Source organism: Rhipicephalus sanguineus, chromosome 11, assembly GCF_013339695.2.
Source record: "Rhipicephalus sanguineus isolate Rsan-2018 chromosome 11, BIME_Rsan_1.4, whole genome shotgun sequence".
NCBI lineage: Eukaryota > Metazoa > Arthropoda > Arachnida > Ixodida > Ixodidae > Rhipicephalus > Rhipicephalus sanguineus.
Window position 1 is genome coordinate 40,425,311 of NC_051186.1, and position 16,301 is coordinate 40,441,611.

The 16,301-nt window shown below is 47.3% G+C and overlaps 1 protein-coding gene across 2 annotated transcripts in view; it reads right to left on the reverse strand.

Moving 5' to 3' along the window:
- The window catches only part of LOC119375485 (transmembrane protein 135), a 72,287-nt gene that overhangs the window by 14,691 nt on the left and 41,295 nt on the right, over positions 1-16,301 (reverse strand). For both annotated transcript variants that reach the window (XM_049410917.1, XM_037645666.2), the window contains exons 3-10: positions 9,253-9,342; positions 8,102-8,135; positions 6,926-6,994; positions 6,300-6,346; positions 3,478-3,516; positions 2,835-2,946; positions 1,714-1,827; positions 639-776 (exon numbers count right to left, since the gene is read on the reverse strand). In XM_049410917.1, coding sequence (XP_049266874.1) covers positions 639-776; positions 1,714-1,827; positions 2,835-2,946; positions 3,478-3,516; positions 6,300-6,346; positions 6,926-6,994; positions 8,102-8,135; positions 9,253-9,342 — 643 coding nt within the window. The remainder of the gene's footprint in view (positions 1-638; positions 777-1,713; positions 1,828-2,834; positions 2,947-3,477; positions 3,517-6,299; positions 6,347-6,925; positions 6,995-8,101; positions 8,136-9,252; positions 9,343-16,301) is intronic.

The following is a 16,301-nucleotide window of genomic DNA, read 5'->3' on the forward strand; positions in this document are numbered from 1 at the left end:
TCTATTCGCTTTGAAACCCACAGCCTGTGAAAGATGCACACATTCCACGGGTATATACGCGCATCGATATTTCGTGCTGCAATGATTCGCGTTACACAGATTTCACAGCTATAGTTCCTTCTGGTAATATTTTTTTTAACAGCGCAATTCTTCTAAGTCGATCATTGGCCGTCCGGCGTCACCCAGAAGCAGAGCCAGGTCACATGACCAGGAAAGGAGGGGAGAGGAGCACCTGCGCCACGTAGGTCACATGACCAGTCCGGGGGAGAAGCGGACCAATCAGAGAGCGCGTCAGGGGAGGGCATGGGGTGCTTCTGTGCTGCGCGCGCATTCGCACAATTGTGTGCGCGCGGCGTGAGCCACCCTGTGGTCGTACATTCGTTTCTAAAACGAAGTCCATCACAGCGAAACACGCAAGGACCACAGTAAAAACAGAAACAACAGCATCATGAATCACAACAAAACACACATACAACACCAATATGCAGCAACAAAACACCGAGAATGACATCAAAACACATAAAAACACCGAGTGAACGACCACAGCTCTGTCTCATTCGTGAGATTTCACTTCGTGGATATGGGTTTTTTTACTCCTTTCCTATGTGTGTTTTAGTTCACGAGACACGCAAACAGACCTCGAGGAACTTGAAGACAAAAAACAGGGTGATCCTGGGACTTGGCCAGAGCGCCAGACAGAGTCCGGCCAGCAGCGCCGCGGTGGGGTCGTGCCAGGAACGACTCGATCCACGTAGCCTCAGGAGGCATCGGGTCAGCTGCGTGAATCGAATGACACTTTCGATAATGATGCGCTGAATAAGCAAACGAACTGCGAGCAAGTTAACCACGACAATGTTTTTGTTTTAATTATTGTTCACAAGAAGATGGAGAGGATGTCGTCAACAGCTGCCGAACAACACAAGAGAATCCCTAGCTGGTAGACGACGTTTCGATTAAGGGCCTGTCTTTTCAAGTGAAGCTCGTTATGAGTAATAGGTTGCGGCGGCGTTGTACATGACAAACCCGGCGCCGGCGAGCGTACAGAAATGCGGCCCTTGAAGTTGCGCCGGGCAGATGCGTATTTGTACGCGTTCTTTCCCAATGATTGGTGCTCTCTCGTTCGTGGGCCTTGTCGGCGATCAGCTGTTTCTGATACGGCAATCTGATCTTTTATCGAGATGACTTGTCATCTCACGTTGGCACGTTTCATTGTTACCTGGACGTGAACGCATGACCGTCGTCGTTGCCTGTAGAGACTGAAGTGTTACGCTGCTCAGCACGTCGATGAAGGTTCAGTGCCCGGCACGGAGGAAGGAAAAAAGTTAGGAGGGAGCATTGTGCAATTCGATAAGAAATAAATGTAGTAAGCCCGGCATGCACACGCAAAGCTTGCCCCTATTTTCCCGATAAGGGAAGTGCTCCTGATTTTTTTTCAGTTGTTGCTCTGACGAAGGCGCGTCTCTTATCTGAGACGTAGGTGCTTACAAAAACAAATTCCTCCTGTCCACGGCAAGAGAATTGTCTTTGTCAGGTGCTGGCCCTGGCGGGAACGAGGCCCGCTGATGCGCATTCTGACCAAGACACGCGGCCTTGTCTTCGTAAGGTACTGCCCTGACGAGGACTATATATTTTGGATGTCTGTATAGCTACATTCCGCTACCAACACCAGTGTGCATGATCTGGTTCGTAGCTCGTTTTTTTCCCCACACTTACGCTGTAGACGGCTCCGAACGATCCCAGGAAAAGTCCCGGTCGGGGGTCGACCCGGCGTCCCCATGTCAGGACGAAAGACGCCGCAGTGCCGACGCTTGTGAATACGACGAACCTCTGCGAGAAAAATTCGTAAAGCGAGCCCCAGTTTGACATTTATAGGAAACATTCGGTTCAAATACTTGCCGTTAAAGGGGCCATGACACCCAATTTTCGATCGTAATCTGTGTTATGTCGATTAACCCTTGTGCATTCACAAATAAGCAGGCGAAATTTTAGCGCATTTGGTCGAGCACTTAATTTATAATCGAATATTTTTATAAACACGCGAGCCGTGACGTAAGAAGCAGCTAGCTGTGCAAGCGTCTGCATTGCGGCGAACGATATTGTTCCGTGGTCAGCTGCACGTGATATCGAGATATTTCAGCTTTCTTCAGCTTGGCACTAAAATTGAACGATTTGCAGCGGCTGAAACTTTGGTAGAAGACGACGGCCCCGTTCCCTGCTGCACATGACGTCACACGCGCCATTGAAAAATGGCGGTCGCCGGCGGTGGGCGGGGTTTACAGCCGGCGACTTCTAGGGCTTGTTTCGCACTGAAATATTCGTTTACGGCGCACTTTTGAAATATGTATAGGTGTAATAGACCCCCTACTTCTAGTTTTCGCTGAAAACCACAAATCTTTAGCCGACCGTGTCATGGCCCCTTTAAAGGGAATAGCCCGTCAATAATGAACGCAATACACCTTAGCAATTTATTTACAGTCAGCGCCCTTTAAAATGTTCAGTTTTGCGTTTGTATATGTAGACGCTCACATACAAACGCACGAACATACATAAAGTATGGTTGAGCCTCCCCCGGCCCGCACCCCCCACCCCCGAAAAAAATTTCTGGCTACGCTACTGGCAAAATACACTGCGTACACCGGAGGCGTCTCTCGAATCTCCTGTAAATCTGGGCTGCACACAGAGGCGCGTTTGCGCTAATATACGTCCCGTTCATTTGCACTGCACAAACTTAACTTCTAAGATACCACAGAACACCGTAAAGCTAGAGACGAAGAAAGCTGTCTATCAACGAAATATTAAAATGGTGTCGCGTTTAATTACTTCAATGTCCGTACCGTTAGTGACGATGCGAAGCAGGACAGTGCCGTCCGGAACTTTCGGTCGTCGTTTGTGCCGTGCGCCGAGTCGCCGTGCTTGCAAGGGATCAGTTGGAAGCCCAAGAACATTCTGCGGGCATCGCGTACGCAAGACGCGAAAGCGCATGGTAAGCTGTAGTTTACGTATCATAATAGTAATGTAATATTATGATGATACAATAATAAATTAATGCTGTAATACTATAATAAGACCGTCGGTTACGAAGAGGAGAAAAGCTTCGCCAACGCGTAAAACAGAGAAGTGTCACTGCATCGGAGTCGATCGAAAGAGCGATTCGACAAGTATACATAACACGTGCACAAAACACAGAAAATGTCGATTTATACAGCCGACATAATCTCAAAGAAGTCTGTATCATTTGACAGCTGAGAATAAACTTCAGTAATTAATTGGGGATATATATGTTCATCTAAATGGCTTCAAATGTGCTACTAATAATCACAGATAGTGTGGAAGTATTAGATTGGTTCACGATTAGCAGTTAGCTTACTGCAAGTAAGCTAACTGCTAAAGAGCAGAAACAGAAACTATGCGTTGTTCGTCGCGAGTACGAGCTCTCGATTAATATTATCACGCGCTGCGGTTGAAGAACTCACAGACCGTAGCGCCTTGACACTCAGGTCCTTTGACTTGGTGGCCCTGCGAAAGACAAAAGAGGGCGCCATAGAGCAAAATCGATTCGTAATTAGTGTTCAGTAATTGCGCGTAAACAAAACTCGCAAACGCGTCCAGCAAACTGAAATGACACGCCTAATTATTGAAGCTCACAGGATCTCACGTCTCAAGGACAAATGCATAAGCATACCTTCTATCTCTTTATCAGCCAAAGAAATTGCACTGTATCTGACTGGTACGACACGTGTATGTTAAGGTTTTTCCTTTTGCTTTGTAATACGCCATGTGTATTCAGACTTCGGTGTAAATGCGCAATATTTCTGTCTGTGTTTCTTATAGTGTCACCGTTTTTTGTGTGCGCGACAGTTCACATCCAGATGAACTACCAACAAGCTCAAGTGAAACCCTCCTGAGGTACTCGGAAAAAAATTCCCCTTTTTTTCTTTCACTCACTCACTCACTCACTCACTCACTCACTCACTCACTCACTCACTCACTCACTCACTCACTCACTCACTCACTCACTCACTCACTCACTCACTCACTCACTCACTCACTCACTCACTCACTCACTCACTCACTCACTCACTCACTCACTCACTCACTCAGTCGCAGTTTGTAAACGGCACACACGGGGACAGGGACACACATATACTCAGCTTCGCGAGCGTTACATTTCCGTGTCGCCGTGTGTGCGCACTGTGTTTTTCCTTAATCGCGGAGGACGCGGTTGCGTTGCCGCGGTTTCTGCGTGAGCTGTCGTGGCCAAGAACAATGACGAGGAAAGAAACTGGGGAAAATGTCTCTCGCGAGACGAGCGTTTAACTTGGTCTCTGTAGCTCTAGAAACGTGCAACACTTTACAGATAGGCCATATACATCCTGACGTCTGCTACCTGTTCCAGCGTCCCAACTTGTTTACAGGTTAAGGTCGGTTGCAGGTGAAGCTGCCGAAGGTTTCTATATGGTTGTACAAATCTGTCGAATTCTTCTTTGCAACGTAAAGTGTTTGGTTGAGTACTATGACAGTAAATAGTCACGTGGTCCTTTACGAATTTGCCTAAAACGACTCGAAGGCGAAAGCCATCTTCTTTTTCTTCAAAGTCGATAGTATTGACATTGCCCCCTTCCCCGAAAACTTTCAGGGGTGGGCGTCTGAGGCATTGGAAGTTTTCTGCACCTCGCATTGTTTTGCAGTGCTTCCGGGATCGGCTCACCGCTGACCAATGATGTCGTGTGTGACGTCATGATAACGTCATAGGGTGACGTCATCACGTTATGATTATTTTTTGCATCACTCGTGTAGACGCCCACGGTCAATTTTCGCGTTTGATAAGGCATCTGAGGCTTACGCCTGCAACAGAAAAAAAAGCGCGTATGACAAAAATGTTTGAAGTCAAATTTAGGTTGCCAGCAACATGGGTGACAATATATGTTTATATTTATAGACCAATGTTTCGATAATGTACGACGGCAATCGATGAATACTTTATACTGCTTTGTAATATCGTGATAATATTTCAGAACGAATGCGGTAATCTTAGCATTCAATTTATTCGAGTAACACCTTCAATAATGACATCGTTGCAACGGCTCATCAGTGTAGTTTTATATATCGTAACGCACGTTCTTCTGTGCAGTGTCATCTGGGTTCTGTTCTCTTGAGCCGACGACATGGTTAAGCAGACATTTAGAGTTCGGAAGTTATTAGAAATTCTGTCCCACTGGAATAGCTTTTCGTCAAATCGTGGTTAGGCTCTATACTATACAGGCCAAGCGGCCGGTGTGAGCCTTCAGCTTCCGTAATACTGCACGCTTTTACCTCGGCGAGTGCCTGCAGAACGAGCGGGCTGGCTACGACAGTTTTGTGCGAATCGCCTGCAAGGCTTTAGCGCAAATAACGCCTGACTCATTGTTTGCGCCGTCATTACACGAATTCACCGACGTTGACTCAGAGAACAGCCATGTGTGTAATGTATACGCATTCATGTTTGAATCATTCGAGAGGCCTATCTTTGTTTTATTCCTTCGTTTGTTTGTTTTTTCTATTTGCATTCTTCAGACCGCTTATCTCTCGGGTGGTGGCGACAGTAGCGCCCCCAAGAGCTCTTACCACCGGCCATAAAGGCCGTGTAAGTGTTATTCTGTGCAGAAAAACAAACGAAAAAAAAAATAAAGAAGCGTATTGCTAAATTTAGTAGACCACAGGACACCCCATCATGGTAAGATAACGTATACAATCAAAACTTCGATGTGACACGTACAGAAAATTTAAATCTCTCAGTCTTGCGTTGTGTGCGCCTCTGTCCGAAAGTGTGTAGCCCAATGTGCCAACCGCCAAGCGAGCTTATTCTTTTGTTACGGTAATCAATGTTGCTCGGGCGATGCGTTTACGTTACGGTCCGTACGGTGGTGAGCGAAAGAGAAGTACATTTCGCGAACAGCAGTCGCCATGAACTCATTTTTAAGGCGAAAGCCTTATATGCCTCATCAGACGGGATAAGTGACCGGGAAAGTGACGGGAAAAGTGAGCGGGAAAAGTCGTTAACACGAATGGTACCAAGAATATTTTTTTTCATCACAATCACCATCCCTAGTTTCTTCGAATAAGAATATTATTATGACGACGAAGAAGATAATTATAATAATCCATCGGGTGCCTTTATCATCAACATCGTCTTCTTCTTCGAAGAAGATGATGATGAAGAAGGCTTTCGCCTTCGAATCATCGTAAGGAATACACAAGGGACCCTGTGAGTTTTTTTTTTATAATCCAAGGAAAGATAAAAGCATGCGTGAATGACGTACCGCGCCAGCCAGACGATTCCGGCCAGGCTAGCTGCGAACAATGGCACCTAAAAAAAAATGATGTGTGAGTTAGAGGCCAAACAAACATGGGGTATCCTTTCCATATGACACACATCTTCTCAGGAAAGCTTAGACACTGCAAACTTCGCGAGACAAGAAGATTACTTTGTTAATGTTTCCCTATTTTAATTATTATATTTTTTCCTATTAATAATATATAACCATATTTCGCCCTGTTTCAATTATTCTAAATGGCTACGGTTGCCGCAGGCGTGGCCATTTGTAAAACTAGCGAGCAGACGCCTGTCTGAAGGCGCGTAGTGGCGGCCGCTGTCACGTGCCCAAAAATGGTGGCGCCCCAGTCGGAAAGCAAAGCAGCGAGTTCGGTTCGAAGAACTTTGGAGCTTCGCACAACTCTTGCGGTTGGCTGTTATGCCCACCAAGACTTCGAGAGATGCGATGCTTCTTCGATATAAGCTGTGTCGTGATCTGTGGTGCTTGCAAGAGGTCCCAACAGATCACGTAGCAGGCGAAGATGTTCATGGAAGGGGGCGGGGGGATATCATTGAGTTCGCGCAATATAAATTTGTTTTCTGTTTTCTTGTTCCTCCCTTTCTGGTTCTCACCTGGAATCGGTCGAGACCTTCGGGCAAAACTCCGCTGTGCTGAAGGGTTGCGAATGCCACCTCGGCAGCCTGAAAAAAAAAATGATAAAAGAAGGGAATCTGTCGTTGTTGTTGATGGTGACGATGATGCTTATGATGTCGCTTTATTCGGGGATAAAAGGTACGTAGTTTTCCCGCGAGGTAAGGCAGGAGGAGGGCTTAAACGTCCTGACTAGGTCTTTACCTCGCTGGTGCAGCAGAAATAGCGGAATTCAGGTTATAACTAGTAGAACAGACATGTCCTAAGTACACACAGCACAATTTTTGAACACGAGGTAAAACATTTAAATATTACATTACTAATCATCTTGAATAATAGTCATTACTAATCGCACATCACTATAATGGTGAGACCCTCGCCGTGAGGCTCCAGGCAAAGTGTATAGGGGGAATCCCTCAAGATATCAATCTACGCGATGGCTAGGAGAAGCTGAGAATTCATACTATACGCAACACGAAATAAGATGCTGAGTTGCCGAGCTATAAGTTTGTCAGATACGGATAATTATAGATATGTAGACACCCCGACGTATAGGTGTATAGGACACTCCGGCTTATAGATAGTGAACTATAAAGCAGATATCTATGCGTGATTACTATTTGGCGTCACGTTCAACGAATAAGCGGAAAACGACAAAACTGTTCCAACCTCGACATCGTGGACATATTGAGGACGGAGGCGACTGAGGCATGGCCAGGTATATCGTGCCTCTAACGCTTCTAGCTGAGGCGCGGTAATCCAGTGACTAGGCCTCGTTTGGATAATGTGGCGGATTCGAATCCTCGCAAAAGCAAGACAGGTTAACTACAAGAAACCCAATCAATAAGGTAAGCAACAAGTTTAGAGAAAATATTGTTGAAAGACAACGCAAGTTTCCCATTTAGGTCACGATTCCCACGCTATATCTCATGCAGTGTTGTGGTACCCACAAACAATAAACTGCGCACTGCGCTTGGACCGCGTTTGTACGAAGGTGTATAGGTTTTCAACATAGGCGTTCACGTCGTTGTGACGTTTTACACCTGTACAGTTGTACAACGTTACAGTTGTTGTAAGAGTGGTGTACGTTGTGACGTTGTACAGGTGTACAACGTCATCACGACGCCAAAAATCCAGAAGGAGAGATTGGAACTCACCAGTCTGAGCATGGAGACCAGCAGCGCCTGGACCCTGCGGCAGAACATGAACACGTGTACAACGAGGAAGCGATAGTGCGCATGATAATACCAGGCAGGTCCGTAGCCAGGAATTTTTTTCGGTGGGGGGGGGCACTTGCTGAAAGCCTTGACTATTTGAGAAAAACGCCTATTTTCAATATTTATTTTCGGTAAAACACCATGTATCATAAAAATTTCGGGGAGGGGGGGCTCGGGCTACCCCCTCCCCCCCACCTGGCTACGGGCCTGATACCAGGTGAGCGATGAGTACGATAATAATGACGTTGATTTAATTAAAATTGAATGTGTGTGGATCAAGTACAACTCGCAATGGCGGAGATGTCAAGCGCCTAAAGGTTGCTACAGAAATGCGTCAGCATGCTCGCACGCGATCGAGGCAGTGAGAGCGATGTGCGTGCGATCGACCTGGCTTTTCAATACATAGCAACTACGTGCCCTTCCGACAGCCGTTACGGTGCAGTTTCCTTGACTAAGAATATGCGTTGTCATGGATGCATAAGCTCGCCTGTATGCATAGAATTGCACACAAAGGAACACGGAAATCTTGCGGCATTAGATCTACCGAACCAATTTTATAGCGAAGCCGTATATATGGCTGGGTTCTGGCGGATCGCGTACGCGCGCAAAAACGACGCGTAGAAGGACAATTTTTTAGATGCGAAGCATCTTATGACGGAGTTCAAACCGGTGGTGGTGGTGGTGTGCGGCGTAACCACCCTCACTGCGCACGCGCGAACACTCTCCACACACCCCTCTCCACTTCAACTCTCCCACTTTCCCCCTCTCCACTTCCCCTCTCCGCTTCCCCTCTGAAACGCGGGCTCGACATGCCGAAACGCTGCTTCGCATCGCGTCATGGTCCCCTTTAGCGGGAAATGGTGTGATTTTTTCCACCCTCATACCAACGAGCCGGTCGACTCACTGTGCCCTTACAGCGAATGCACATTTCGGCGAAGCGGCCTGAGTAACGATGTATTCTCATATATTCCTACCTATATTGTTGTCGTTACGGTGCGTGACCTTTACAACGAAGTGGCTTACAATGAAGTGGCTCGTATAGCGAAGCATTTTGAACATGCCGAGCTCTTCCTTCACAAAGGCGTCCTTACCGTCTCGGTTCTTCGAGCTTGATGCCAAGGTAGACCGCTGCAAGGCACGAGAACAGCACCTGACCCGGAGAGAAGTGGCCCAGGTAGGCGCTGCGTGTATGGGGCACGTGATACGGCTTAATTTTTTTATTTACTTAGAAAACACTGCGGCCACTGAAAAGTAGGCAGGCGTGGAGCGAAACAAATTATCAATTATGCACACATTAAAGAAAATTCAGCCAGTTCGACGACGTGAAAGCCGTCGGACAGAGAAGCTTAAGCATGCGAGCGTATGTGATTGGCTAGAGAGATCAGGTGCATCATCATTATAATCCTCATCCTTCTGAGCAACATCAACAACACGAGCGCCCCTAGCGGTGAGACGGAGAACCTGCCCATGCGTGACACCCATAGGCGTGCGCAGGCTTCCTCTTCAGGGAGGGCGAAGGTTCATCGCGGCGCCCTCCCCACCCCCCTCTCTATTAAATCAATAGACGGGGCAGACTATGCGCCCCCCTCTTCTTAGGTGACTAGGGGGGCGGCCGCCCCCCTGTCCCCCTCTGTGCACGCCTATGATGACACCGGAAGGACATGCACAAGGCGCAGAGTCGACTTAGAACAGCTCCGCCGAAAAAAATGGAAGAAATAATCAAATTGTGCATGAATGCACAATGGGTGTTCAATACAAAAAAAGCATGAAGGAATAAACAGTAAAGTACAAGAGAAGCAACGTCTGGGAGCACAAAGGAATTCAGTATATGTAAACGAAGCACTTCAAATAATACAGCCGTATTCATTAACGACAATATTGTCACGTGGTCGTGCCGTCGACGAAGGCAGCAGTCAGCACGTCAAAGATGAAACTCTTTATTTGGCCGAACTTGTGGCCGGGAAACTGAAAGTCAAACTACAGCAATACACTGATAGCGGCGAACAGAGCGTCGACCGTCGATCAACTGACAAGCGGTGAAGCGCGTCGGCATTTATACATGTGCCATCGAATATTCCAGCGTTATCGCTGGTTGTCGCGCACGTTCTAGAATAAGCTCGAGTGTTGGCGTCTTGCGCGCAATCTTAAAGGGATACTGACACGAAAATATTCAGTTGTCGTTTTTTCGCGTCAAATGAAAGGCCAGGCTCTCAAGAGCCTAGAAAAGGTAGTGCTAAGCGCGAGTGCACCTTAAAAAAGCAATTAAAACATGTTTTTAAAAGTTAGTTTTGGTTCGTATACAGTGGCCTGACGTCGCAACGCGGTATGAGCTTCTCGTCACGTGCTCGCACAATATATGGTGACGTTTCCACGGCCGCTCCACACCGTGGCCCCGTTGATGACGCACAAGCGACCATTTTGAAGGTTTTGGTGACGCACAAGCGGCCATCTTGGAAGTTTTGGTACCCGACGTCACGACAACTAGCCAGACTGCTGCGTGAAGTCACCAGAATTAGTACTGTAGCCTGACGTCAAGCTAGTGTCGATGTTGGTAGGTGCGCTACGAAAAAAATGACTTTAATTTTTAATACCAAAATGAGATATCAGCAGTTGATGAGCATCACATTTGCTCAGAGCCGTCTCTGCATACAGGCAATTTGTATGGCAGAGTAAACTCGCCTTCGAAAAAAGGTGTCAGTACCCCTTTAAGGCCGATATCAGGAATTGCACATTTAAGGAAAATTCCGACGTCGAGAAAATTGCGTTCATAATGAGCGTTTCCGTGATCGCGTGATGATCCCTTCGTTGGGCCGTTTTACAGGCTGACGAACGCTGGAAAGAACATGAAAGACGCCACACCGATTCAGCCCGAAAACAACGCTCCGGAGACGGCCGCTACCTATAAATTAAGAAAACATTACTTCAGATACGCCTTCGCCAAGCTTCGCTTATTTCCTCGATTGGGGAAGGGCTCCTTAATTTTTAGATACGAAGCAGCTTATGGCGGAGTTCAATCCGGTGGTGGTGGTGTGCGGCGTGACCACCCTTACTGCGCATGCGCAAACCCTCTCCACACACCTCCTCTCCTACGCTCCCCCTCTCTCGCGCGCCTCATTCTCTCCTGTACAACGCCGCGATGAGTGCCAGCGCATGCTCGTCCCCTCCCCCTTTCTCTCCTTTCCTTCGCTCCCCCCCTCTCGCGCGCCTGTCGACCGCGTTCCCCGCTCACCCTGTGAGAATTAACGGCCAGGCTAGAGGGAAGACACGACGTGCGTAGCGTTCCTCTTCGCGTTCCACGACGCTTTGAATGGATGGATGCAGCTTACGGCGCGGGACTTCGCCCCAGCTTAAGAACCTGGCGAGCAAGCTCCTAAAAAAATTACACCATCTCCAGCTCAAGCGAACCATCTCCTCGCTGCTTCGCATCCACACATGGTTCCCTTTAGGGGGAGATGGTGTAATTTTTTTTTGTCTGTGCTTAAAATAACTGAGAACCGTTTAGAGTAGCGATCCCTACATGGGACTGAGCCGTGTGTGCGACTCCGTCGCGTTCCGCAGGGCCAGATGTAGTTATATTGAATTCATTCAACCATACTGGAGCAACAAAATGGTGAATGATTTAGGCAACTACATGCTTCGAGATATACGCAATATACGGTAATAATTTAGAGCACCATGCATTCATCTACAGGAGGGCGCCATGCTGTCCCAAATGCCAATAACCATGTTTAGAAAAAAGTCACAGTTTCGCCGCAAGGCCGAAGCAATGAATGCGATAGCAAGAAACTAATGCTGTATGAAGTGAGGCTCGCCAATGGATACTCTCAGTTTGAACAGCGCAAAGGCGGCCGAAGCAGCAAAGGAAACTAGCGTGCTTCAAGTGTCGAGCTGTGACACTTGATAGTTCGCGCTCATCTTCTGTTTGTTCGTTTAGCGGCGTCCCTTGAGCTCGAGTGGCTTTCGTACGCTCCGTAACATGAGCGCGGACATCACGGTGAAAGCGTGAAACATCCCTCTTCCCCTCAGCACAAGAAAACCGCGCGAGCAGACAGCGGAAGGGCAAGGTTCTCCCTGCGTAAGTATATCAAGAAGCGAGCGAGCTCGCCGACGACGTTTAAATGCGCCTGTCGCGCTCCTAACGCCATCTCGCTGGTAATGAAGAAACGCTTATAAGCGCAGCCGTCTTTGAGTCCGTCCAGCGTTGAAGCAAGGGTCGGTTTCTTCGTATACCCATAGGACGCGAAATTCAAACGCTCCGCCGACGCAAGCGCCGACAGCGCCGAGAGCGCTATTGAGTTACGCCCCTTGCAGAAGGCCGCCAAGCTCAAAGGGCGATGACGTAGCGATTACGTCGCTTACGTCGTCAGGGCAACAGTAACAACAGCCGCTCGCCTCCACCCCTCTTTCTCATTCTCCGCGCGCCGTTTTCTTTCTTTTATTTTGTGCGCTTGCTTTTCCTCCTCTCCCATGTCGCGCACCGTTTTTTATTTTGTACGCTTCCTTTTCTCCTCTCCTATGGCCCGCGCCGGGATTTTTTTTTTGTTGTTGTTCACGAGCGCTCGCGCGCGTGCTGTGCTTGGCCGCGCATTCGCGTTTGCCCGCAGCCAGCATGTGCTAGAGTATAAAGGATGAATCCACCTACAACATTTCTGTTACCTCTTTTTATTGTTCTGTTTCCGAAACTCAAGATTTGCATGTAATGGGGCACGATACAAGTTCAGGAGAAGAACAGAAGGGAAGAATTCACAGTGTGTGCATGACTAAACACAGAAGTTCATTGTAAAATTTAGAAATTAAAAAATCGAACACATTGGAAAGTGTAGGCTCTTTGACGTACACACATATAAGAAACACGATTTTCATTCGGTGCAATACCGAGCAAAGTGCCGAGGAGCCTCTGATGAGAGGTAATCATGTAGTTTAAAGAAATGTCAGTGCATGACAAAAACATAACGAAGCGCAAAATATGTAAATATGAAATAATATTGCAATGATTCACTTATTAACCGTTGAAATGATACGAAACACAAAACAACCACTTACATATTTGCTCAGATTTTGCACAAATATACATGAAATGCTGGACACCTTCAGCAGATAAACAAAATGAAAAAGATAAGATTTAGCACAGTAAGTAGTACATTGCGCTAAAAAGAGCAAGACACAATATATGGCACTTGAACACTACTTGAAAGTTAGTTGGTGGCAACGGGATGCAGGCCATGGTCAGTTTATGCAGCAGCACATGACATTCGAAGAAAAGCGTATTACTCAACGACCAGGTGAAATAAGCCTATACGCAGCTTTTCTTTCACCGCGAAACAATGCCTAGCTGAATATAACGTCACTGAAGGGAGGACGTGATGTTGGGTACACTGAGCACTTCATTGTGATAAACACAAACAGTAAACTTCTGCATATAGGACATCTCTTATGCCTACACATGAATCCTTAGAGCGGTTTTTCCATAGGTAATAACAGAGACAATATATAAACACACAAACTACTTCTTCAGCCGTAAGTACATAGCATATTCACGCACCGAGAAGAAGCACTGGGGGCAGGGTAGAAAGCTGGTCTTGAGTTGCGGATCGAGACTTCGCAGAGCGCTGATTCTACAGCTGTTAACCCCTCCTTGGGCAAAGGCATCAGTTTTAGGGGCGAAGCTCCTTAAGGCGGCACCCGTTCGTCCCTCGTAGTCGTCGTGGTCGTAGTAGTGAGTAACAAGTCTTACGCTTTGACCTCCAAGGTGGTGCCGGTGGGAGATTTCTCCTGTGCGTTGTTGAACAATAAAAAATTCGCAGCGTGCGCGTTAACTAAAAGCCGAATTCTTCTGTCTCTCATTCCCCATTAGCAGCCATTGGCATGTTCCAGTAGGAAACGTTAGTAGAAGTAGAAGTGTAAGTGTTAGCTAAAAGCCGACTTCTTCTGTCTCTCATTGCCATTAGCAGCCATTGTTTACCTCCAAGGTAGTGCCTGGTGAGATTTCTCCTGTGCGTGATTAAACAATAAAAATTTTGTTCAAAACGCCGTTGATTGATGAAATAAACCAACGAAAGACGCCAGATGTTTTGTAAAAGCAGAACGAAAGAACGCCAGATGTTTTTCTTAAAGTGTAGTAGTAGTAGTTGTATTTAGCCACCTCGCCCGATCGTCAACGGGCGAGGTGGACCGGCAACGGCGCGAGGACCCTGCCGTACGAGAGTTAAATCACACTAAAAGACATACTTTGCGGGCGATACACTCTACTTTCAACTTTTCGTCTTAATGTACATGATAAAGAAATTATTTCTACGAAAAACGCAAGGCACACCTTGAGCAATATGTTTGGTTTTGGGACGCTAAATGGAACCATGAGGCGATGCGAAGCCGGAGCACTTGCACGATCGCGTTCCGTTGGCTTTCGTTGGGCATGCTACCGACCTCGCGTCGTGGAACGCGCGTCCTGTCTTCCCTCTAGCCTTGCCTTTAATTCGCACAGGGCGAGCGGGGAATGCGGTCGCTCTTGGCGCTCTTTCGCTCGGGAGCGGACTTCTTCCTTGCATTTCACCGATCACAAGTGATAATGAAGGGACCACGTAAACCAACAGTACAATAAAAGTTTGATGTTTAATATATACACGATGTTTCACACTCTTTATATTATGTACTGGGCGCATTTCACGGAAGAGTTTCACGGTTTACAGATGATTCCCTCCGTAGCTTCGCCCCACTCATCATCATTCACCCCTTGGATATGCTGTGATTTTTTGCCTTCTCGAATACTCCGAAAACGTTTCCGTCCTGAAATAAAGCAATTGAAAACTATTAATTCCAACGATACAAATTACGCAGTCGCATGAGGCAAACGTAGTTTCGTCGTCTCGGCTCAGTGCAAGCTGCGATACATTAGGCCCTTTTAGAATAGCGTACGCTATGTTAGCGTTTGCGGCTCGCTATTTCCGTCATTACGGGAGCCCGCAAGCGGTTAGCGTACGACGCATGCACAGTTGCGCGAAAAGCCAACGCAAACCTTTTCGTACGCTATTCTAAAACTGCCTATTGAGTCTCAGAAACGCGTATTTAAACGATGGCGAGTGATAAACAGGCAAAAAAAGCAAAACGCACTTCCATCACGCAGTTCTGTCATAGACGCAGAAGTTAAACTATGAGTCTCAGGTGCTTTAATTTCATTCCTTCTAGGAACAGCGATATTAACTGCAACATCGTGCTTTTCACGATTCAGCCGTAATAAAAAAACAATAACTGTGTTGTCCAACTGCAATTCGTAAATGTGTGGCTGCGAACGCAATTGCCGCATGCTCACCTTTAGTTTTTCGGAACCTCGAAGAATCTTGCGGAACTCGGCCGGTCTTGAAGTATCCGTGCACCGTTGCATGATGTACGAATGGTGCGTGCTGTTAACCACCACGGCGGCAAGAGCGCACAACACGCAAACACCACAAAAACTCCACACGCCGGCCAAAGCTCGCTTTATGTAACGGAACATCACGAAACTTTATGTCAAGGCCAGCGACTAGGACGGGCTCCTGTACGGCGGCGACGGAGCACGGCTGATGTAACGACCACTCCGATAAGTCTCAAGAGCGAACAATGACCCGCCAACCAGAACGGGAGACATGCAGGTGTCCGCCAAGCATAGCCTGCCTGCACGGCCAGCCTGGTGCCCGCTCTCAACACTCGCTTCGTGCTACAACTGCTACAACGGAACTTTCGAGGAATTCAAAACTAGCGTCGCGGCGCGCGCGCGCGCGCGGCCTCCGCGGGGCGCACAGCTTTGCCGGCACAGCGGCAGGCTGCCATTGGCTGCTTTAATTTTGAATCTTCATGAACACTCACGCCAATTTCACCTTCAGTTACGGCCCCTTTTAAAAGGCCGCCGAACTAGCAAATTATTCAAGATGGTGTCGGTGACGTAATCATGACGTAATTCTTTGGGACGCCGGAGCGGCATTGTTTCCGGTATTAGATGCGTGGAGGATCTGCCTATCGTGGCGTAGTGGCTAGCGCCACTCGCTGCGGAGGAACAGGTCCCTGGTTCGATTCCGCGCTTCGGAAACATATTTCTGAATTATTTTTCTTTGGGGCTTTATATATATATATATATATATATATATATATATATATATATATATATATA